Source organism: Carassius auratus, unplaced genomic scaffold, assembly GCF_003368295.1.
Source record: "Carassius auratus strain Wakin unplaced genomic scaffold, ASM336829v1 scaf_tig00028507, whole genome shotgun sequence".
Taxonomy (NCBI): domain Eukaryota; kingdom Metazoa; phylum Chordata; class Actinopteri; order Cypriniformes; family Cyprinidae; genus Carassius; species Carassius auratus.
Genome location: NW_020525698.1, coordinates 16,627 through 41,968, shown reverse-complemented (window position 1 = coordinate 41,968; position 25,342 = coordinate 16,627). Strand labels below are relative to the sequence as shown.

General features: G+C 37.9%; 3 protein-coding genes across 3 annotated transcripts; 2 read left to right on the top strand and 1 right to left on the bottom strand.

Annotated features, from left to right (window-relative positions):
• Positions 1–512: 512 nt before the first annotated feature.
• Positions 513–9,802, top strand: LOC113079561 (transmembrane protease serine 9-like). The gene is made up of 15 exons (XM_026251800.1): positions 513–599; positions 1,435–1,610; positions 1,708–1,835; positions 1,940–2,007; positions 2,583–2,758; positions 2,848–2,889; positions 2,970–3,083; positions 3,676–3,841; positions 5,551–5,825; positions 6,042–6,184; positions 6,257–6,644; positions 7,866–8,034; positions 8,125–8,390; positions 9,037–9,173; positions 9,499–9,802. The coding sequence occupies exons 2-15, from the start codon at positions 1,478–1,480 to the stop codon at positions 9,658–9,660; spliced, it is 2,367 nt and encodes a 788-aa protein (XP_026107585.1). The 5' UTR covers positions 513–599; positions 1,435–1,477; the 3' UTR covers positions 9,661–9,802.
• A 1,197-nt stretch (positions 9,803–10,999) lies between these two features.
• LOC113079554 (mitochondrial import inner membrane translocase subunit Tim13) lies at positions 11,000–13,931 on the bottom strand. Its single transcript, XM_026251791.1, has 3 exons — positions 13,731–13,931; positions 12,736–12,804; positions 11,000–12,645 (listed from the first exon to the last, which is right to left on the bottom strand). Exons 1-3 carry the CDS (start codon positions 13,848–13,850, stop codon positions 12,547–12,549), a joined length of 288 nt encoding a protein of 95 aa, XP_026107576.1. The 5' UTR covers positions 13,851–13,931; the 3' UTR covers positions 11,000–12,546.
• Positions 13,932–15,209: 1,278 nt separating this feature from the next.
• Positions 15,210–24,220, top strand: LOC113079542 (ectoderm-neural cortex protein 1-like). Its single transcript, XM_026251778.1, has 3 exons — positions 15,210–15,461; positions 16,384–18,181; positions 23,639–24,220. Exon 2 carries the CDS (start codon positions 16,391–16,393, stop codon positions 18,158–18,160), a length of 1,770 nt encoding a protein of 589 aa, XP_026107563.1. The 5' UTR covers positions 15,210–15,461; positions 16,384–16,390; the 3' UTR covers positions 18,161–18,181; positions 23,639–24,220.
• Positions 24,221–25,342: the final 1,122 nt, after the last annotated feature.

Sequence of the window (25,342 nt, the reverse complement as noted above, 5' to 3'; positions counted from 1 at the left end):
TACACTGATGTTTTCCCATGTATATATAAAAAGAAATAAATATGTATTTTTAAAAACTCAGAAGTAGATTTGTTAGCTAGAATACATTTTATGAGCTAATATATATATATATATATATATATATATATATATATATATATATATATGTGTGTGTGTATATATATATATATGTATATAACAGAATAAATAAAATAAAAAGATACAAATAAGGATATAAACAGAGATGAGAAAATGACGAGAGATGGATGGAAATTTTAAACTATTTGAAGTATAAGCTTCTGGTTTTGTTTTGGATTGCTTTTCCCATTTAACCCCTCCTAGGAACAACAAATATTATTTCTCTAAATCTCTTAGAAGTCTTAAAGTAATACTGTGAGAAGCATTTGAGGATTCTATTATAAAAACAAGTTTTATGTGGACGAGGCAGCACTGGCCAATCAAACACGAGATCCCTCTCTCACCTGTGTGAAGCCCCGCCCACTGGCAAACCTACCGCCTAACAGTGCTGCATTCTATATAGTCTCCAAACGTGTCTCGAGGTTTATTCGGATATCAACGTAAAGATCAGATGCCTCGGTGACCAGATGCTGTCTGAAACGGTGAGTAACAATCTATTCAATTCATTTTAACACTCTTTGCATAACTTTGTATCAAGTTCATCAGAATAGTATTTTTTTTAAACTGCACAGTCATGTAAACTATCTATTTTAGTGTTAAAAATGAAAATATTATTAAATTGCATTATGTTATTTATATATTTGTTGCATTTTATTATAGCTATTTTATATTTGACACAATTGCACAGTTCTTTTTTCATGCATCCATGCACATAATAATTTAGCAATTTAGGTTTTAAATGGCATTTATAGTGAGCATACTCGCGTTTTTAGCATGCATTTTTGTAGTTGTTGTGACCTGAAATAATAAGTATTTAATTATTATATATCATATTTTTCTTTAATTTCAAATATTCTCTCAATTTGATTATCGGAGTATACTGTATTTTTTTTCTCAAGCTGTATGCCCAGAACTGACTTTTTATTTAATACTGTTGCATTGTTGTTGGCAAGCATGCAAATAAAAGTTTAAATTGGCATTTATCATCTGTTTGACGTCGATATATGTAATTAGAGAGTTGTTGTGGCATTTACAACCCTGTAGTGAAAAGTACCTATATCAATATAATCAGCAAGCTTCATATTTCTGTTATAATATTTCCAACTCGACAGAGGTTTGTTTTGGCTTTTCGGAACCACTCCTAGTATTGTCTCATTCTATGACTGCTGAACTAATACTTTGACATCCCACCAGATGATTTTCAGTGTCGGCACCCAAGGGGGTTGCTAATGCTTTTGAGCTCTTAAAAACCCAATCCTGTTTTTACCTTGTCACCTGTCTGTATTTCTAACATCCATGTGTTCTTGTGTTTTGCAGTTTTGATGTCCAGGTTGTGTTGCAGGTCTTTGTTTAGACTGAAATGGAGAAGAAAGACTTGAATACGTGGCCCGAGGGTGCTCCACGGCCAGCTTACCTCTCCACTTGCAAATGTATGACTTTAGCTGCCATTCTGATTCTTCTCATCATCGGGGCTGTTGTAGGATTTATGACAGGTGAACTCACTATATCTATTTTATAGTCATTTGTGCAAACAATCAAAATATTATGCTAATGATGGAAACTTAAACCGACCTTGTTTTCCCTGTTTAGCTTATTTAATACAAGAGGAGCATTATTTCATGGAAACAGTGGAATTGGAGGGTCTCAGTTATGATCCAGTTCTGCGAGATAAAACATCAGGTTTCTATGTGGTTCTGACGGCGACTCTGAAAGAAAAGGTACGTCCAGAAGACATGAATGTTAATGCGCACAATCTGTTAGTTATTTCAAAAGAATAAAATGCAGATGAAAAAAGAGTTTTCTTGTCTCCACTATTTTACAGATCAGGAATATCTTTAGAGCCTCTTCAGTGGCAAAACACTTCACAGACTGCCAGATAGTTGCATATGGGTTGGTACACTGCTTACATCCAATGTTTTAACATAAAATGTGCTGAAACTGTATGTCCCATCAGACCATCCAAGATGTAGATGAGTTTGTTTCTCCAACAGTTTGGAGAAATTTAGCATCACATGACTTGCTCACCAATAGATCTTCTGCAGTGAATGGGTGCCGTCAGAATCATCTTTTACTGGAGAAAGCGTTATTATGGACTGCTATCTCGTCCAGAGCGATGATTTAAAGTTAAAACACTTTAATGATGGATTTGTTTCTTACAAACATGCAGTTTTTCAGTTGACAAGACATTAACTGATGGACTGGAGTCGCGTGGATTACTTGTGGATTATTGTGATGTTTTTATCAGCTGTTTGGACTCTTATTTTGACGGCACCCATTTTCTGCAAAGGATCCATTGGTGAACAAGTGATGTAATGCTACATTTCAATAATCTGATGAATAAATAACTCATACTGTCTTCGATGGCTTGAGGATAAGTAAATTATTAGCAAATTTTAATTTTGGTTTAACCATGCCTTTCACATGGTGGGGAATTATGGCATTGATATTTATGTGATATCTTTCAGGAATGCCAACACAAATGTTTTGACCACTCTACGTTTGGTCTTCCGGATCTCTCAAGCCCAGGGATATACAGAGAGTTTTGTTCAAGACCTCCTCCGCTCTGGATTGAAGGCCATGTTGAATGGGAAACCCATTGTTATCCCACAATATGGAGAGATCACTAGCATCGTCCTTCTTGGTACGCCAGCTTCCTGTTTTTCTCTTTAAAAAGTACATTTTAAAAACAAGTCAATAATGGTGTTATTTTGACCTATTTTATAATTCCAGGAGCAAGTGGAAAGTCATTCTATGCGATTGGGAATGACAGAAGTAAGATAATACACTATTGATCATATTTGCAGGTTTATTGTAAACGTAGAGTGCTCAGATGTGTTTGTTATCTATGGCAGGTAAATGTCCTGAGAACACATTCACTTGTGACAATGGCGAGTGCATCACAAAAACAAATCCAGAATGTGACTCTATAACCGACTGTGTTGATGGTTCAGATGAAGCCTTTTGCTGTAAGTGTCACCATTTTGCTATTATGCTAACACTTGAACTAGCTGTTAGTTTCCTTTTTGTAAGTTTAAAAACTTTTTTTTTTTTGCTGTAAGTAAAGGACTTAATTGACATTTTAGTATCAAAAAATGTTTAAAGGAGTGTAATAGGTATCTAAAGTTGTGCTTGTTAAGCCAAACATCATAATCACCAAGGGTTAGCGATTTGAACAAACCACCAATCCTAATCAAATGTACATAGTATTGTAACACATTTAAATGATATGTCAAATTGTCCAGTATAATGAGACAATGTATGCTATTAGCCTTCTATGGATTTCCACCCAATAGACAGCAATACTGGCAAAAAAAAATCAACAGACTTAAATTTAAGATATACACAAGCCATATCTAGGCACAACAATTGAACCGAGACCAGAAGCCTCCTATAAACCAACCAGAACAACATAGAAATCACCTAGAATACCATTGGAAGTGCACAGAAACATACTAAAGGCACTAAAAACATGTTAGCAATCAAAGACCAATATAATTGTAGGGGCTAGTTCTAGCTTAATTTATGTTCTTTGATTGTTAACCACTGTATCTCTTATAGCCTGTGGAACACGTCCAGCCATGGGTAACCGTGTTGTGGGTGGTGAAAATGCCCGTCATGGGGAGTTACCCTGGCAGGTCAGTTTGAGACTACGCGGCCGTCATACCTGTGGTGCATCCATCGTCAACAATCGTTGGCTCGTCAGCGCTGCCCACTGTTTTGAAACGTGAGGAATCGTTCTTGTATAATCTTCTTCAGCCTTTCACTAGACACCAATGTACAGTATTGTTCAAAATAATAGCAGTACAATGTGACTAACCAGAATAATCAAGGTTTTTAGTATATTTTTTATTGCTACGTGGCAAACAAGTTACCAGTAGGTTCAGTAGATTGTCAGAAAACAAACAAGACCCAGCATTCATGATATGCACGCTCTTAAGGCTGTGCAATTGGGCAATTAGTTGAAAGGGGTGTGTTCAAAAAAATAGCAGTGTCTACCTTTGACTGTACAAACTCAAAACTATTTTGTACAAACATTTTTTTTTTCTGGGATTTAGCAATCCTGTGAATCACTAAACTAATATTTAGTTGTATGACCACAGTTTTTTAAAACTGCTTGACATCTGTGTGGCATGGAGTCAACCAACTTGTGGCACCTCTCAGCTGTTATTCCACTCCATGATTCTTTAACAACATTCCACAATTCATTCACATTTCTTGGTTTTGCTTCAGAAACAGCATTTTTGATATCACCCCACAAGTTCTCAATTGGATTAAGGTCTGGAGATTGGGCTGGCCACTCCATAACATTAATTTTGTTGGTATGGAACCAAGACTTTGCCCGTTTACTAGTGTGTTTTGGGTCATTGTCTTGTTGAAACAACCATTTCAAGGGCATGTCCTCTTCAGCATAGGGCAACATGACCTCTTCAAGTATTTTAACATATGCAAACTGATCCATGATCCCTGGTATGCGATAAATAGGCCCAACACCATAGTAGGAGAAACATGCCCATATCATGATGCTTGCACCTCCATGCTTCACTGTCTTCACTGTGTACTGTGGCTTGAATTCAGAGTTTGGGGGTCGTCTCACAAACTGCCTGTGGCCCTTGGACCCAAAAAGAACAATTTTACTCTCATCAGTCCACAAAATGTTCCTCCATTTCTCTTTAGGCCAGTTGATGTGTTCTTTGGCAAATTGTAACCTCTTCTGCACATGCCTTTTTTTTAACAGAGGGACTTTGCGGGGGATTCTTGAAAATAGATTAGCTTCACACAGACGTCTTCTAACTGTCACAGTACTTACAGGTAACTCCAGACTGTCTTTGATCATCCTGGAGGTGATCATTGGCTGAGCCTTTGCCATTCTGGTTATTCTTCTATCCATTTTGATGGTTGTCTTCCGTTTTCTTCCACGTCTCTCTGGTTTTGCTCTCCATTTTAAGGCATTGGAGATCATTTTAGCTGAACAGCCTATCATTTTTTGCACCTCTTTATAGGTTTTCCCCTCTCTAATCAACTTTTTAATCAAAGTACGCTGTTCTTCTGAACAATGTCTTGAACGACCCATTTTCCTCAGCTTTCAAATGCATGTTCAACAAGTGTTGGCTTCATCCTTAAATAGGGACCACCTGATTCACACCTGTTTCTTCACAAAATTGATGACCTCAGTGATTGAATGCCACACTGCTATTTTTTTGAACACACACCTTTCAACTAATTCAACTAATTGCCCAATTGCACAGCCTTAAGAGCGTGCATATCATGAATGCTGGGTCTCATTTGTTTTCTGAGAATCTACTGAACCTACTGGTAACTTGTTTGCCACGTAGCAATAAAAAATATACTAAAAACCTTGATTATTCTGGTTAGTCACATTGTACTGCTATTATTTTGAACAAGACTGTATATGTGTCTTCTTATATACCAAAGGGAAAACAACCCAAAAGATTGGACGGCTCTTGTGGGAGCCAATCTAGTCAGTGGGGAGGAGGGCGAAGCCACCATAAAAAACATCAAGTCCCTGATTGTCTCTCCGAAGTACAATCCCATGACCACTGACAGTGATGTGACCGTGCTGGAGTTGGAAACACCACTGACGTTCAGCTCTCATGTTCAGCCAATCTGTATCCCAGCATCCTCTCATATTTTCAGTCCTGGGCAGAACTGCATCGTCTCTGGCTGGGGAGCTCTTAATCAGTACACAAGTGAGTGTGTTTGATGTCGCGGAAAGCCTCTAAATATACTTTTGCTTGAATTTGTTGAGTATAACTCAGATGTACTTGGTCACTCCGTTGCTTTTTTCTTGACTAAGTTCTTAGTCTTAATAAGATTCCGTGAAGACCAGCGGTTTTGCCACAAGTCAAAAGCCTGGCTACTTGTGACTACTCTTTTTGAGACTACACCTCTTTGTGCCCGAACAGGTGAGGTGCCTTCAACATTACAGAAGGCAATCGTGAAGATCATTGACTCAAGTGTATGCAACAAGTCATCTGTATACAGAGGTGCACTTACCCAAAATATGATGTGTGCTGGATTTCTTCAAGGGAAGGTGGACTCTTGTCAGGTAAGGGTGCTTGATTTAACAGTGTTTCAGAATTAATTATTCAATTGCTTTAAATGTGGTTTTGCCCTTCAGGGAGATTCCGGAGGCCCTCTGGTATGTGAGGTGTCCCCGGGACGCTTCTTCTTGGCTGGCGTGGTGAGCTGGGGAGTGGGATGTGCACAGATTAACAAGCCTGGAGTCTATTCCCGCGTCACCAAGCTCCGCAACTGGATTCTGAGCTTCACCAATACTGCCCCAACAGCCCAGATCACCACCACTGTCCCTAGCGTCACCAACACTACGGTTCACCCTGCTAAAGTTATGAGCCCATCCTCTCAGCAAGTCAGTAATGACTATTACCCTGCTACTGGGAACTGCAGTGGTAATTATAACTGTGGCGGAGACATGTGCATCAGCAAGACAAACCCAGAGTGTGACAGAGTCGCTGACTGCCCCAATGAGGCTGACGAGAAAAACTGTGGTAAATAATCTCCATTCATAATCTCAATCTCTAGTATGCCCTGTCCTACTTCTGGAGATCTACCTTACTGGAAAGTTTAGCTCCAAACCTAATCAAATTGGTAATATCCCAATATATTAATATAACCTTTTTACAAAGAGGTGTGTTGGAGCAGGGTTGGAACTGAACTCTTCAGGCAGGCACCAGAGTTGATCGTAGGATTGGGCACCACTGCTCTACAACATTCACTCTGGTTTGCACTTTTTTTGTTAACTATCTAGACTAGACCTTTTTCAGGGTAGGTGCCATATTTAAAGGGGTCATTAACTGATTTTGTTTTTATGTTGTACTGTTCTCTGAGGTCCAATTAAGATTTTTACATCAAAAAACATAATTCAGTAATTGGCTATTTTCTCTCCTGTTTTTAACTGCCCTCAGTATGCTCTGTTTAAATAGGTGTGGCGGAGTATAGAAGTAAACGCCTCCTACTGTACTCTGATTGGCTAATAGTTTAGTTTATTATGTTTGACAGCCTACATCCTTCATAGATGAATTTGCTGTGATTTAGATGAAAAAACATATAAATACTCAGTACATATCAAACACTCTGTGATAACAGACTTGCAACAGATACTCACACTTGTTGCGACATTATTGTCGGATCCAATATAGTTGGGACAGCATCGTCTTTTATTTTAGATCTTTCTAAAATCCTGCATCAAATTGTGCCTTGTTTGTAAATGAATACATGGTAAAATGAAGTGAATGTACCAAATTCCTACTGACGTGGTCTTTTTTTCTTAAAAAAAGTTTATCTTTTGGATTTTGCATAGACTTGCATTTACCGCTCTCGTCATTACCTTCTACATACACAATTGAGTGGATGGGGTTAAAAAGGGTAGAAGCAGGTGTTGATCTTCTGAGGAGGTGGTATGATTTCTCAGTTCATGACCCCTTTAAATTTAGATGAAAGACATAAGGGTAGAGATACACTCTGTTCGAAAGGTTGTACTTTCACCAATTTTCAAAGTTTGTTATTGCACTTTACGTTTTTTTCAGAATAGCATATTTTCAACATTGTGTCAGCTGATTGAAGCCAAGTTGCACAACTGTACAAACCATTGCATCCCTCACAGCCTCATATTTATTGGTGTAAATGTAAATATGGTATATACCCCGACTTAAGACCCATTGAACTAGATTTAAGAATAAGAATAAAAGGGCCACCTAATTACTTTGTAGACTGTGGGAATCGTCCAGTTATGGGCCAGGACAGGATTATTGGTGGTGTCACTGCCTATAGAGGTGAATGGCCATGGGTGGGCAGTCTGCAGTACCAACGCACCCACCGCTGTGGAGCTACTCTTATCCACTGCAAATGGCTCCTGACTGCAGCTCACTGCTTCAGAAGGTAGTGTAACTTTATGGCATCTACCCAAAATGCTCTACTTTCAGAGTTGGACATGGAAGATTTAGTGTCTTATTTTGTTTTCTTTAATAGTGACCTGAACCCTGCCAGCTGGACGGTAAGTCTTGGCTCGGTCATTTGGTCTGGAGTGGGTGCTCTGGCGATTCCAGTGCAAAGGATCATCCCTCATCCTGCTTTCAATGGCAGCACCATGGACTTCGATGTGGCCCTGGTGGAACTCTCCATCCCTGCCCCAAAGTCCTACACCATCCAGACTGTGTGTTTGCCTTCTCCCTGGCATAGCTTCATCAAAAATATGGAATGCTACATCATTGGATGGGGTGCTATGAGGGAGGACGGTAAGTTTGGGTTTGGTCAAGGTGACCAAGACAAAACCTAACATTAGTAGTTTATGATATTGTTTTCTCCATAAACGTTTTGGTGCGGACTTGGGTAATGCTGAAGCTGTCTTCCAAACTAGAGTGTGCAACAAGGAACAAAAACAAACCAAACATGAAATGCTATGGGCGAGAGCAAATATCAAGCAAAAAACACCAGGCAACAACCAAACACCAGAAAAAGAAAAAGATGATGAAATGCAAACAGGATATAAACAGTTTTCAGAGGCATGCTCTGCCCTAAATTTGACACGCCCCAAAGCATTGGGGTTAAAATGCAAAGTATTCCAAACTAAAATAAAGCTATGTTATGTACACTTGGATTTTTATAATACTATTGCCTAAGTGTGTCCCATTAGGTAATGAAAAGTTCTACACACACTTGTGGTCTTCATCCTCACTTGAACACAAATACAACCAAATACAAGATATACGTCAGTGGGTATCCATCACGGGTATTGTGGGATTTAAGATTGTGTCAAGTGTACCAAGTGTGAAAACGACATTAAAGCAGCTCTTCTATTCTATACCTTTTTCCAAAAAGATATGGAAACTTGTGACTGCTTTTGTTTGACAAGGTGCATTATGGTCTGTTTATCCCATGTAGGTATGATAACCAATCTGCTGCAAAAAGCACAGGTTAATGTCATTGATAAGTTGGACTGCCAGCAAGCTTACGGTGCTGAACTTACCAACAACATGATGTGTGCTGGCTCTATGGAAGGAGACAAGGACACATGTCTGGTGAGTTTCTGGTCAAAAAATGTTTCCATTATTAAACCGTTTTGAACTCGACCATTCAAAATAGTGAGGAGTTACACATTCTTCTCCTTGTAGGAGAAATGTGAATCACTTTTTCTGAAGCACCACTGCACTTACCCAATGATACTTAATGCTCTAAAAGTCTCTTTTTTTTCCCACTTAAAACATCCACCATGCCTCTTAAGCTGATTACATAACCCAGCCCAATGTAACCCAACCATATCCTTGAGTTTTCAGCAGACTTCTGTAAATGTCATACCTTCCATAAAAACACCAATGAATGCAGTGGTCTTGTCTTTGTCTCCAGGGAGACTCAGGGGGCCCTCTGGTGTGCCGCGAACCCCAGGGCCGGTGGTTTCTGGCTGGGGTGACCAGCTGGGGTCACGGCTGTGGTCGACTTGGCTTCCCAGGAGTTTACATGCAGGTCACGGCTGTCAGAGAATGGATATCTATATACCTCCCTTTTTAAAAATATCCTCCACCATCTGTCTCACAAGTGATGTGCAGTCATACCTCTCAAATGAAATAAATAGGGGTGTAACGGTTGACAAAATTTACAGTTTGGTTCAGTACGTTTTCGATACAGCAAAAAGAAAGAAATGCCAGAGAATTTGATTTGTTACGGTGATTTGTTTTGCCCTGTTTAAAATAGCTGGAAGTGCCTGTCTGCGGGGATGGTTTGTAGAGTGTGTATCTCCTTGTTTTCGTCTAGCTCCATAATTCCGATATCGACAGGAACAATATTTTTTAAAAAGCCTCAGAATGCCCACAACAGAGGTCTGTACCGACAAACTTCTGAAAAATTTATTTGCCAAGTCTATGAAACCTCCTCTTATAAAACTATATATTTCATAGAGAAAAAAAAACTGCACAAATAAATGTTTGGATTTAGCCTTAATACAAAAAAAAAGAGGAAGCATTGTCAAATAAATGTAAGACTCTCAGGCTCACCTTAAAGGGATACTCCACCCCAAAATGTACATTTTGTCATTCATCACTTACCCCCATGTTGTTATGTTGTTCCAAACCCGTAAAAGCTTTGTTTTTTCTTCGGAACACAATTTAAGATATTTTGGATGAAAACCGGGAGGCTTTTTACTGTCCCATAGACTACCAAGTAAAATACACTGTCAAAGTACAGAAAAGTATGAAAATTGTCAGAATAATCGATCTGCCATCAGTGGTTTAACTTTAAAGTTATGAAGCGATGAGAATACCTTTAGTACGCAAAGAACAAAAATAACAACTTTATTCAACAATTTGTCTTCTCTGTGTCTCTCTACATCACCGTAGCAACATTTTGGATAATATCTGCTGGACGCGAGAAACATACACTCTCCTTTGTCAGCCGTGCTGCACCGATGCACTGTTTTACTCAAATCAAAGCATAAATACACGTAGAAAACATATCCATGTGTCGCGGCAACAAACGATCTAGTCTGGAGCAGTGTGGTTTTTCTTTGGAGGCTTCTATGTTGTTTGGGATGCATTGCATCTTGATTCACACACTTTAAGCTCTTTTATCTTACAAATGTAATAGGATTAGTTCAACAAATCTTTCGGTTTGTAATGCATACTGAACTGAAAGCCTCGCACCAAACGGTTTAATACGAATACATGTATCGTTACACCCCTAGAAATTAATACATTAATCTCTAATGGACTGCTTTAACAACTGGTTCATACTGTACTTTCGAAATATTTATTTTTTGGTTTTTATAACCAATGCATTCTGGTGTAACCAACATGACTTAAAAATAATGATAATTGCGAAGTGGTTTTCACTTCAGGTGTAAAAATAAAATCGCAACATTCGCTTGCGAGAAATTTGATGAATTCCAATTTCAAGAGACAAAAATCACCAGGAGGATTTAGATTCCTGTGACACAAAATGGACTTTGCTACACAATGGAGGTGATTTGTTTTTATGTGGTTGATGTGGAAAGAAGGATTAAGGAAAGAAACATATTGTATATTACAATGTAAACCTCAAATCATGTTTATGCCATTAAGGCTCTGTCCCAGATGGAACATTTCATGTGCACTTGCGGTCTAACGAACTTACAATGGCCGCCGTGTGCATGTATCTTAAGTCCACAAGACTGTAGGGTGTCCCTACTGTTCAGAAGGGTGCTTGCGAGCGCCCCCGATCCGCATTTCTGGCGAGCTCCGCATCAGACTTCTAGCCGACAGTCAAAGTGGCATTACATCACAAAAGTCTGGACTCAGAAGAAGACCGCAAGGGTTTAGGGTGCCATTTGGGACAGGGCCTGAACAAGATTATTTTCAAACTATTGCTCCACCATGACAATACTTGACCAGACTATACAAGACGACAGTTCAGAAATGCATGCTATAGCGCCCCCTGTGGCAATGCTGGGAATGCAACACGTGAGTTAATTTACTTTCTTAGTGTTTCAGGCCTAATTTGTACAAATGGTGCTACATCTCTTAACCAATGAAAGAATAAACATCAATAAAATTGGACTAATTGGTGGTATTTATTTGCATTTCATTAAAACAGCTTGGTGACAATTACACAACATCTGTCTCTGGACATACCTTGGTGGAGTTTGTGTCTCTGTACCAAATCTTTCCAAGACTCGAAGCAATGAAAATGGGAAATTCGGACTTGTGCACACAAACTGAACAACAAAGGCTTGCAGTTAAACAACCCTACTACTGTACTTATGAGACAATGAGACAAATGACACTCCAGGGTCCACAATTGCGGTTTGTTCTTCAGAGGTAAGTAAGAAGGACTTTTTGGCTGCTCCTGGTGAAGAAGCGACAATTATTGCAACAAAGGCGCCTCTGATTTCTCCCCCCCTGGGAGAAGAACTAGGTTTGTGGAACAGAGTTGGTAAAGTGAGCCCTTCCCTCAGGGAATGGAGTAACATCCACCCAATGACAAAAGACAGACGGTAATGCTGCATTTTGATTGGCTGCTTGATAAATGAATAACAGCGAAAGGGGAAGAATCTGAATTTTAGCATTGTTTTTAAACACAGTGAAACCTCCGAACAGGAAAGTGCAGCTAAAATCCAGACTCATTCTTTTATTACCCCGATTCCAGCCATCATTTTAAGCATAAGAGTTGCTTCTACTACAATTATCAATCCCTTAATCTGAATGTCAATTATTAAACAGCTATTTTAAGTCTTATATAATTATTTTAACACACAAAATATAATGAATGTCCATGTGGAGTCTAAGTCCAACCACCAGGTTCCTTCTGCAGCCATCAGCTGTTGTTTTTGCTTGGTAAGAGAGCCAAGTCTATACATCTGTCGTGTATTCAGAGACTAGACATCTCTACCTGAGGACTGAGGTAGTACTGACTGCCATCTGCACATCAAATACGTGCCCTTTCCCTCTGTAATCTGGAATTATATGCGCGGGAGACTGTGTTCCACGCATCCATGTATCGGTCCATACACATGGCAATGCATTTCTGGGAAAAAACAAATAGGGGACAGATGGGTTTAGATTTTTTCCCTCCTCAAATACACATGGGTAACAGAATAATAAGTATCGCTCCCACCTGTTCAGAGTTGTCCAGTGTGCTTCCTGGCTTGCCAATGCACTTCTTGAAGCATTTATCAGTCATTCTCTGCAAATGTGGGACAAATTCTATTAGGAAGGCATGCCATGGAATGATTCTAGTTTGATAGGACCGTGTTACCTCTTGGTACTTTAAGAACCTTCCAAAAAGGTGATATGGCAATATCAAAGTTATAATTTTTGGTGTAAGATTTACTTTGAAACAATTTCAATCCTAAATTGTGAATACATTTTTTTTTTATTAAAAATAAACATGAAAAATTGAAGTAGAAACAAGTTTTCTAGAAAATAATACTTCAAACTTATTTTATTTACAACAAAATAATTATTTACAGTAAAGCATAGTGATAGCATTACATTGTAATATTAAAGTACTTTACAATATTTATATAAATAAATAGTATTTGAAGGGTTTTGGAAAACACTATACTATGGTAGTACTATGGCATTTTTGTACTGCTTTTCTGACATTTTGTTGGACATGTAATATGGTATTTTTGGATATCCTTAGTAATACTGTAGTTACTGTACTGTATACAGCCACTATACCATGGTGCCACCATAGTAAATTTTTAAAACGTACCATACTCATATACCATTGTATTTCTATACAAGAGTACTTACAATGTATCATGACAGTAATATGGTAGGTGTTCAAAAAGAATGTTTATCATATTTGAAAGACAAAATTAGAGGGAGAGAGATAAAATACGATGTAATTGAAAATACCCGGGTAATACCATGTTATTTTTTGGTTAAGTATACATCGTGATGAACTTGGCTATACAACCTTTTGTACTGATAACCACCATGACATCTGTATGGTACTCCTAATTATACCATGCTTTAACCATGGAGCATTTATATTTATTTATTTATTTACCAATATACAATAATGAAACTATTTAACACATGTTTCTTAAAACAGACTTACAAAAACACCATTTAGCACCTCAAGAGGTTAAAGTAATTTACCTGCAGCAGCTCTTGCGCGTTTGCAACAGCAATCTGAACTTTGACCTGCTCCATTATAGTGCCAGTGTCCATTTTACCAGACGAGGAGTTCGATGAGAAATCTGAACCGAAACTGTCCATTTTACACACTAACAAACCTAATTACAGTGACACACTTGATTAAAGTCAGTGTAGCTTCGCTACATGTGATAACTGTGCCCTTGAGATGAGCCGGAAGCGATCTGTAAAACCTGTAAAATCCTGCCTGATGACTTCTGGGATATGTAGTTTTCATTACAGCAAGTATCAAAAAGTAACATTAAAACTAAAATAATAAATTACGTGATGAATTTTAAGCTAAAAACTCAGATGTTAAGGAGAGGTGCTGTTAGCGTAAATTATTATTTTAAAGCGACGAATTTTGATTGAACAGTTTTGCAATTTGAAAGAGCCAACAAAATTGTATTAACAGCATATGGTAAAACACACACACACACACACACACACACACACACACACACACACACATATATATATATATATATATATATATATATATATATATATATATATATATATATATATATAAATAAAATTATTATTATTATTTTAAGACTGCAATATTTGTTACAAATAGGATATTGCTTTAGTGCAATACGGATTCTGTCCAGTAGGTGCCGCTACAATCCAACAGGCATGTTGTTGCTTTGGAAAAATTATTTTTCAATTTTTTTCTTTAGTTTTATTTGATATTTATAAAAACAAAACACATACACACAAATATATAAGGAGATCATAATAATAAAATGAATAATTTCTAAACGTTTCTAAAGCCAGAATAGGAAGTGGAAGTTTAAAGTATAATAACACCTGCCAGAGGGATTTCTTTAGAAAAGTCAGGTTTAATTGGTGTAAACTGTGTAAACTGGTCTCTGAGACAGTAACGGCTGTGTTCAAGCTCTAATAACTCTGTTAGACATGAACACTGAATGTTGGCAGGGGGTCTGACAGTAATTAACAGTCAGACAGTACAGTGCATTGGTGTTGTTTGTACAACAAACCACTTTGAGGGTGAAAGAAAGATGCAAAGAATAACATCATGATTCCCCTGTCTGCGTAATTGTGTTGGAAAGCAAACACTGTGGATTGATACTAAATACTATAATGAAAGAGACTCTGTACCAATGTACTGTGGTGGTATGATTTGTATTATTGGTATAAAATGCTATTGATTTACAGTTACAATTATTACATTTTTTATTGCGCTATTTTTATTGTTATTATTTTACCGTGCAATTAAGTAATACTGTATTTAAAACTAGTTTTTGTAGATATTTTAAAATATTATTGTCTTACTTTCGACAAAAAAATAAAATAAAATAAATAAATATGCACGCATCCACCACGCATTGTGTTTCAGTATCAGTCACACTGACCTGTGCATGATCACTCATTCTCCGAAAGACTTCTGATTACTAATAAAAGGCGTCCTAAGCTCACCTCCTCGTTCAGGATTGGACGTTTCTCGTGCGGGAAGAAGGAGGAGCGACTGAGATCCACACTACTATACACGCTCGCTCACAGCTCAAACCACAGTAGTGATGTTCCCTCAGCAGCGTGTGACAGACTTCAGACTGAGCTCATCTCGAGAAACGTTACTACTGAAACCTCTCGGAGAGACGTCTTAAAGTAACACGCGTCCTTAAATATCGAATGCATACTTTACAAGTCCGTGCGTGGAAAGGAAATAAGGTAAAGTCATACTACGTTTGTTCTACTGCCTTTAATTATACGATACAACTTTACAATATATTAACCTGTAGTGTGCCGCTCAGTAGACTTGTCTGGTGTAAACCTGTCACGTTAAATCGTTATATATATAGTTTCTGTTGTACTTAAACAGGTCACTTAAGTTATTTAAACACGAAAAAAAAATGCAAATGTTGCCTAACCACTGTTACTGTAGGGCTAAATCAATTCAGAATTTTTTAATATATATATATTTTCTCATGACAGTACTTGTAGAAACGATAAATGTGGTTACTATCGTGTTTTATAGTTACCATGGTAAATTCAGGTGTATCTTAATTGATTCCATTTAAAGATGCTGTGGTGGCTTATAATATAAAGTTTTCAATGAGAATGTAATTTAAAATCGCATTATTTAAAACGGAACACAATTTTTTTTTTAGAACATTTAGAAGTATTCCAGCATTCCGTTTCATTCACTATTGTTCTAAACAATTAGGTTTCAGACTGCGGTTCAGTGTTGGATTGTTTCATGCGTTACTGAAATTATAAAATGATAGCTAAGAGCAGTAACTTTATCAGAGATCAAAGAGATACGCGGTGATTCATTTCCCATGAATCATTAACCCTTGTACTGAAGGGTAGAACAATCTCAAGGTAAACGAAAAGCTGTAATGTTTTACTGCTGTTTAACAAACGATTATGGGTTTACTGCCGTCCAAGGAGATGGTTGGTTCCAAGTGTAATTGCCCTAACTATTATGTATCCACTTTCTAATTATATGTTAAAGATTTTTAAATACAGCTGAACAATAGGCCTTCTGAGTAATATCAAATGAATGTCCACGGATGATGTGAGATTTTAATACTTTATCAAAAGGGGATCTGAAAGGAAATTGTTTCTTTTTTTTTGGTCTTTCTTCCAGTTTAAAGATGTCTGTCAGTAATCACGAGAACCGAAAGTCAAGGTCAAGCTCTGGGTCCATGAACATCCAGCTGTTCCACAAGACGTCACATGCAGACAGCTTGCTTACCCAACTCAACCTCCTCCGCAAGCGACGTGTCTTCACGGATGTAGTCCTGCACGCGGGACATCGAGCATTTCCATGCCACCGAGCCGTTCTGGCTTCATGTAGTCGCTATTTTGAGGCCATGTTCAGTGGTGGACTAAAAGAGAGTCGAGATGCCGAGGTCAACTTCCACGACTCTTTGCACCCGGAGGTACTGGAGCTCCTGCTAGACTACGCCTACTCGGCCCGGGTGATCATTAACGAGGAAAATGCAGAGTCTTTGCTGGAGGCTGGCGACATGCTCCAGTTCCACGACATCCGTGACGCCGCCGCAGAATTCCTGGAGAAGAATCTGCATCCGTCTAACTGCCTTGGAATGATGCTTCTCTCCGATGCTCACCAGTGCCAGAGGCTGTATGAACTTTCTTGGCGAATGTGTCTGGCGAATTTCGCTAATCTATACCACACTGAAGATTTCCTAAGCTTGCCCAAGGATAAAGTTCAGGAGCTTGTTTTTAGCGAAGAGCTGGAGGTTGAGGATGAAAGTATTGCGTACGAGGCTGTTATTGATTGGGTCAGAGCAGACATTGGAAGGAGGCATCTTGATCTTCCCGACCTTCTGCGCTGTGTTCGACTCGCCTTGCTCCCGGAAACCTATCTGCTAAAGAACGTTGCATCGGAGGAGCTCGTCATGGGACACAAGGTGGGCCGTGAGATTGTGGAGGACGCCGTCCGATGCAAAATGAAGATCCTGCAGAATGACGGCGTTGTCACGGGCTTCTGCGCCCGACCCCGAAAGGTCAGCCAAGCTCTCCTGCTTCTAGGAGGCCAAACGTTCATGTGCGACAAAGTGTACATGATCGATCACAAGGCGAAGGAGATCACTCCCAAAACGGACCTTCCTAGCCCTCGCAAAGAGTGCAGTGCTTGTGCTATTGGCTGTAAAGTATACGTCACAGGCGGTCGAGGGTCAGAAAACGGGGCTTCGAAAGACGTTTGGGTCTACGACACCTTGCATGACGAATGGTCCAAAGCTGCACCGATGCTCGTCGCTAGATTCGGACATGGTTCAGCAGAACTTGACCACAGCCTGTATGTTGTAGGTGGACACACATCCCTTGCGGGGTCATTCCCTGCATCCCCGTCTGTGTCTCTTAAACAAGTGGAACAGTACAACCCCCAATCCAACAAGTGGACACTAGTAGCCCCTCTTCGAGAGGGTGTGAGCAACGCTGCTGTCGTAGGCGCCAAAAACAAACTCTTTGCTTTTGGAGGAACTAGTGTCAACAGGGACAAGTATCCCAAGGTTCAGTGCTTCGACCCCTGTGAGAACAGGTGGACAGTCCCGGCCACTTGTCCCCAGCTCTGGCGTTACACGGCGGCAGCAGTTGTTGGGAACCATGTTGTGGTCATTGGCGGAGATACAGAGTTCTCTGCGAGCTCTGCGTACCGCTTCAACAGTGAGACGTTCCAGTGGACCAAGTTTGGAGACGTGACTTCCAGGAGAATCAGCTGTCATGCAGTGGCGTCGGGGAATCGCCTCTATGTGGTTGGGGGCTACTTTGGGGCGCAGAGGTGTAAAACCTTGGACTGCTATGACCCATCAACGGACTCATGGGACAGCATAACAAGCGTACCATATTCGCTTATCCCAACAGCATTTGTCAGCACCTGGAAGTACCTCCCATCTTGAAGAAAATATGTCTCTGATTTGGTGAGTATTTTCCAGTATTACTGTCCAACTGATAATATTTGCTTTGAGTGCAAGCCCTCTCAGATGTATAAAACAGTAATTTTGTTGATGAAAAATGTCTACCCGTAATTAGTGCTGTTGGGTGTCAAATAAAGACGAAATGTTCCTTAATAGTTCGAAAAGGAATGTGGCAGCACAAATTACAGAGTACAACGCGTCTCTCTGGGGCGTACAGGCTTTTCCAAATGCTTCCAGCATGAGCAGGATCAGGTTCATGCTTGCAGTTCTGCCGATGGCGAGGCCTGTGCCCCTTTTTTGCGCATTGCTCCACTGAAACAGAGTATGGTTTTGCTTCCCAGGGTTGTTTACAAATCCTCCATCTTTTCTTTTAAATAAATGTCAGGGCTCATTGTTCTCGCTAGCGTACACAGTAGCCAGACAGATAACAAACTCAAATAATGGCTGATGATGTTTAGGGAAGGTGTGTTTTATTTGAGACTGAGGCCTAATGTTTGGCAGGAAGATTCAAGAATGGAGACTGGAATCTTTCAACGCGTTAGGTGCCATCTTCACCTCTTTGTTTGTTGTAAAACAGGCCTTTGCTTAAAGAATTTCTCTCACTAGTTCGGTTATCTAGTTAAACATCTCTGCTTGTTTAGCACACTCGCAGCTTGTTACAGAAAGCTCAGCACTCGCTTAATGGACGGATGCCTAGGGGAAACTGCTGTTTGCCCTTCCTCAATAATAAACAGATGGTTTGGGTGGAGACGTGCAGAAGAGAGCCTGCGAGGGCCTAGATTTGCACGGCTGCAGCTGCTGACAAGTCTCTTTTATCCTTCTTTGAGAGTGTAATTCCAGCTCTTTTGAATGTCACAAATTCGCAGTTGATTTTTGCACAGAATAGCCTCGTCAGAAACAGCGGAGCGAGGCTTGCGGAATAGGGTGCAGCTATATTTTGCAGCGTTTGGCAGCCAGCAGCTTAAAACTAAAAATACACATCAGAAGCCGTCATCTCGTAATGGGGCGAGGAGAACAAATAGAGGAAATCTCCTTCTCTTTGAAGTCCACTTTTGCTGACTTCCAGAATGCTGTATGCATATGCGTTGCACCAAAGGTGTACAGTCTCAGAAAATGTTTAACCAGTCAGTCGCGCCCATTTAAACGCAGATATGTTTCTTTTTCATTGTCACTGCATATCAGTGCAGTGAGTCACTGTTCTAGTTAACCATTGAGACATTCGTTGGAACGCAGTTCTATCCCAACCTGAGATGGAAAGACATAGGTTGTCTTTTTTTACTCGAACATCCCAATGAAAGTACAGATTGGTTTCCTATATTCACGTATGTAGCCTCACAGCTTCAAGGTTTGAAACCGCATGCTAGCAAACCTTTCTTGCAGTATATAGTACAGTATATGTACTTCAACCCATGAATTATAAAACTGTGCTGAATACTGTATCCCACAATGCATTTTTCTTGATTTGTACATCCATGGTTACAGATGAATTATATTTCCTGTCTTCGGGCAACTTTAATGTTTTCTTGCTGGCAAGACTGGTAATCCAAACTGTAACACGAGCACTAGGGAGGAAGTTATCAAGATCTTCTCATTCTTTGGTCTTGCAGAGCAGGCTGTCGTGATTGGCACCCATCCAGTATACACCATATGAGTCTCTGTTTGTTGTTTGACACACCTGATCTAGGTCAAGGGTCGGTTCCTGGCTTTCAGGACGGCTTTATTATCCACTGAGGTGGACCAGATTGACCCTCACAGTCAATACTAATGTTTTATTAATGCACGCCTTTTTTAAAAGCCATCCGAAACGCTAACAGAAAGATCCTTTATTTTGGCATCTGCGTCCGGCCTTTCATACCCGACACGCGCATAAAGTCACCGCGTCCTGCTGAGCCCTCGCGGCGCGCCTGGATCTGCAAGTTAATGGATCATTTTCTTCACTCCTTTGTCCTGGAAGCGGGACCTGTGGAGGGAAATTTAATAATATAAAGGCCTCAAATTGGTTACCAGCCATAAATCCATCAAACGGGTCGAGAGCTTGCTTGGTGTTATTAATCAGAATTGCATAATATTCATACATCAGAAGAGGTGAAAAGGTTGGGATCCGCATACACACAATCATTTTTTTTCAAGCCAGGGCACACAGATGGAAGAGACCTGTGTTTTTGTTATTTAGGGATCAATGGAGCTCTCTTCTGCAAAAAAGAATTAAGCAAGAGAAAATGCTAATGAGGTTTAGATGGCCGTTCTGTCATGCTGTGATTTTATATGTTAACCCACACACTCTTTGCTCATAAGTAAACATTGCCAGTGTATTGAGAGGTGGCACATAATGCAAAGAAGAGGGTGTTTCCTAATAAATAAGCTGCTGATTGGGATTGATCCGGAGCAGATAACAGAACAATTGGCACAGTAGTTTACACAGCTGTCATCAGTTCACCCCGTGACCCTCATTACAGCTGCTGAAACCATCAGGAAAGAGCTAGCCTCACAATTGATTTATTAGTGTTATTTCAGGTTTATCAATCAAATAATATACAATAAATAATAACCAACTAAATAAATCGTTTGTGATAAATATTTATCATTCCCATTTTATTTAATGCAAATTTTATTAATAATTTAATACAAAATAATGAGTGGAAATCATTTATTTAGGTAATATTTATTTAAGTTTTTTTTCTTCGTATTTTTAAAGTACTGTTAATCATGAATTTTTTTTTTTTTATAAGTGAATTTGAATTATAAATCATTTATTTCTCACTCAGACAAATAAATAGCACTTTATTTATTTAGTCAAAATAAAACGCTGTTTTACAATTTATTTTATACCAATTGTAATTATTTCTTGACATTTAAGTTTTATTAAGGGGTTTTCCATTACTTAAAAAATGTATTCATTTATTTTCTAGTAATAAAAAATAAAGACATTTATTGGTTTAATAAACATTACCCAAATTTGATAAAAATAATGAATCATTCCTGCTTTACCATTTTATAACACACTGAACTGAAACTTTAAATGTTAAAAATATTCTTTTTGTGAGTGCGGATCATGGTCTCATGTGCTAAACCATTTAAAACATAAAATAATATTTGAGTGATTAATAATTTTGCACCCAAATTACATTACATTAAATAATATTTTAACGCAACCAAATAATTGCTTTAAAACAACTCAAAGATGAGATAAATGCAATAATACATAAAGCTTTGAATACTAAGACTTAAAGTCCTTTAATAGCTGGAAAAGGTGTGTGTTTTTAATATTTTAAAGTGCGTGGTTGACTGTATAATAACACATGGCAGTAAACTGCAGAGTTTGGAAGGATAAAGTTGATGTAAAGACAAAAAATGAAGGTTTTCAGTTTAGGGCTGCCGCTAGGTGATGAAAACAAGACCATAAAATCTATTAAACACAAGCTGATTGAATCCCAGGCATGCGTTCGGGTCTTTAGACTCGCTTTAATGGAATTTCCAAGGTCTGCAAACTGGGTCAAAGGTCACCTGTTCTCCTGCTGCTGCTCTGGGACGGACGGGTGAGACCACTGACGCTGATGGACGAGCACTTACACAACACTCAAAAGTTCACTTTACCGCACGTTAAGCGTTCGTGTGGTTTGTGTAGCATCGCTTCTCACAAAGTGTCTGCCACGTCCCAGGAATAACACAAAAGTATGAAATACGGGACGCTTATGTTTAAATATAACCAGCTCTGAAGCTGCTGTACTTGTGAAACGCTGATCTCTCTCAGGTAGTATTTTTAATACTGCTGGAGTGTTGATCGTCTCAACAACGGAAAAACAGACAGCGTGTCTGGAAAGTATGCAGTACTGTGAGAAACAATAGCATTTAAATTTAGTATCTTTTTGTGTCCAGATCTGAGCTTTGACCCTCATGCATGGCATCCAGAACAGTATTGATTAGAGAAAGATCATCATGTCCGCTGGTAGAGGGGTTCAAGGCTTTAATTACAGCAGCGGACGCATGGAAACACGTGTTGTGGTGTCAAGAGACACTGCTGGGTGTGAACGGATCAGCTGGCTGGCTTTAGCAGTTAGGTCACTGTATTATCTAGACTTTACAGCATTGTTAACCCTGTTTAACTCGGATTCAGCTCCGATGGTGTCAATCCCAGCCTTATTCCAGCTGGAAAACATTAACAACTCTCATAGTGTTCTTTAAAATAATATATCAATAATAGTTAATAAGATATTTTTTATTTTAATTAAATTAATTATAAACAGCAGTATAATATTAATAATAAGTGTTGTTAATTTGATAAATTATTGTATTATGCCATGTTGCTACATAAAAATTTTTGATTTTAAAGTAAAAAATGATATAATACAAAAAGTTAATAATAATAATAATAATATAAATAAAAACTAAACAAAAATATTTTTTTATTTTATATATATATATATATATATATATATATATATATATATATATATATATATATATATACATACATATATATATATATAGAATTTTTATATTTTTTGTAAACAATTTGTCATTTATTTTTAGTGTCTTTCATTTACTAGCATTGACTTATTTGTAGTAAAATATGTTTTATCTTCTAAGTTTAAAAGATAAAATAAAAAAATTATATATAATTAATAAAAATAGTATAATATTAAATAATATATTAAGAATAGTGTCATTATTTTAATTATTGTATTCTTTATAAGCATTTAATGTGCCATGATGAAAAATTGTAATAATATAATATGATTAAAAAATACCATTATAATAAAATGTTTAATTTTAATTCATAAAAAAATACTCTTATAATTGTATAATATTAATTAATAATAAAAGCAATTTAAATTATTGTATGATATATCTGCATTTTATATGCCATGTTGATAAATATTGATGTTTAAAAGATGAATATGATAATAAAATATTCACCGTTAATGAAATAATAATAAATTGTATAATATTAATTAATAAGTGTTGTTATTTGGATTAAATTAAATGCTGTATTATATATCAGCAGGTTATATGCCATGTTACTCTCTAGATATCAGTTAACCTTTATTCAAATGGTTTTCACATTCAGATAAAACACACTCTTAATAGGTCAAGTGTTCAAAAGCACATCTAAAGGAACAGCTTGTTTTATAGGTTGTGGAAAAACATGTTGTGCAAGTGGAAATTAGGCACAAGTGAACTTCATGAGCTCATTACCTACATGTTTCAGGGGATGAAACGCATTTAACAGGCCAAGATCAGTTTTATAGCGCTTGTTTTAAAGCTCTTCTGAAATGAAAAGCAGCTTAACATACCGAATGTGATCTCATTAGTAAGTGTTTGCAGATTACACGTAGTTACTCTCGTATACATACCATCAGTTTTGTGATGCGCCCGGTTTCCCAAACTAATGTGAAGGATTGTAGGTGAACCATGTGGAGTTCAACATGTGTAACTCATTCCCTGTTTTTCCGTCCTCAGATCTTCCGGCGTTCTCTGGAATGCAGCCGAGTCCCCCCCCCTCCCCCCCACGAGGCCTGGGAATGCCGGGGGAGGGGAGACGCTTTTCCTCCTTTACATTCACATGGACCTCGTGCTGGAAACCAAGCCTTAGGTCAGTGGGGTGGGTCTCCATGTCAAACAGATCCCATCCCAGCTCACTGCGGTCCTTACAGCGAGACACGGCCCTGAAGAGATGCAGAAAGCATTGAGGACGCTTGTGTACATAAACTCACTAGACTCAACTCTTTAAAACAGGTTATTTTTAGCCTGAGGTTCCACACTTCAGTGTCTCGCTCACTCACACGGATCCTGCTCGGTCATAAATTAAGTAATAAATAACTCTTGCCTCTGGTTACTCACTTTAGCGCATGCAACTAGGCTCATTGTGTTCTTTAGTAGACTTGGGTGACCTTTTGAAAGAGGAAATGAACCCAAAATTGTAGAATAACTAGCTAGGCTGTGCTGCCTTTTTATATATAGAATGTGTTTTTTTTTGTATTGAATATATTATAATGCAAGAATATTCAAAACACTTCTCTGTTTAGCACTGTGTTCTTGTTATAAAAGTACTAGACGAATAGCCGGGCTGGGCTAATAAACAAGTTTGGATGGTATTTCGCCTCCAAATGATAAGAAATGAAGCCTGTTTGCGTTTGGGATATTATTTTCAAAGCAATTAAAGCAGATTCTCATTACCGTAATGCACAAATCGCAATACCATTGTGGAAAAAAAACGAGTAAAAGTATTTAAGCACATCCAGATTTTCATTAAAAAATATGTAAAAATCCTGGACAAACTACGGTAATGTTGAAAACGTCTTCAACTGCCATGAAAATAATGTCAAAATGTCAAAAAAGAAGAAACCAATAAAAAAAATTGATTTTGCTTAAAGAAAATGAAACCTGGTATTATATTTCTTGCATTTTGACATTATTTTCAGAGCAATTAAAGCACATTTCCCCCCTAAATTCTCATTACCGTAATGCAAAACATCATTGCTGAACAGTAATGTATTTCTTATGTAAAGTCGTACGCATATGCAGATTTTTTTTTTTTTTTAACTAAATAAATACTTAATCCTGGACGAATTGTGGTAATGAGGAAAACACCCTTAATTATCACTAAAATGTCACAATGTGAAAAAAAGAGAAAGAAATTATATTTTGGATAAAGAAAATAAAGCCTGGTTTTATATGTCTTTTTGCATTGTGGAATAATTTTTTAGGGCAATTAAAGCATATGTATCCCCAAATTCTAATCACTGTAATGCAAAAAAATAAAAATAAAATCATTACCATAATTAAATAAAATAATTTATAATTTAAACAATAATTACAGTATATTGTGGATAGACAAAATATGGTAATAAAGAAAAATGTTCTTAGTTGTCATGAAAAAATAATCACAATGCAAAAAAAGAAAACAGACATATAAGATTAATGTTTTTCGTTGGTTTGAATTTTTTTTCCAAGGAAATTCAAGCAGATTTTCCTCACAAATTCGCATTATAGTAGTGCAAAAAAAAAAAAAAAACACAATAGGAAAAACAAGAATATATTTTTCAAACTGTATTTATGTGTATGCAGATTTAAAGCAAGGACAAATTACGGTAATGATGAAAAATATTCCTAATTGTCATGGAAATGTCACAATGCAAAATAGGCTTAATTTTATTTCTTAAA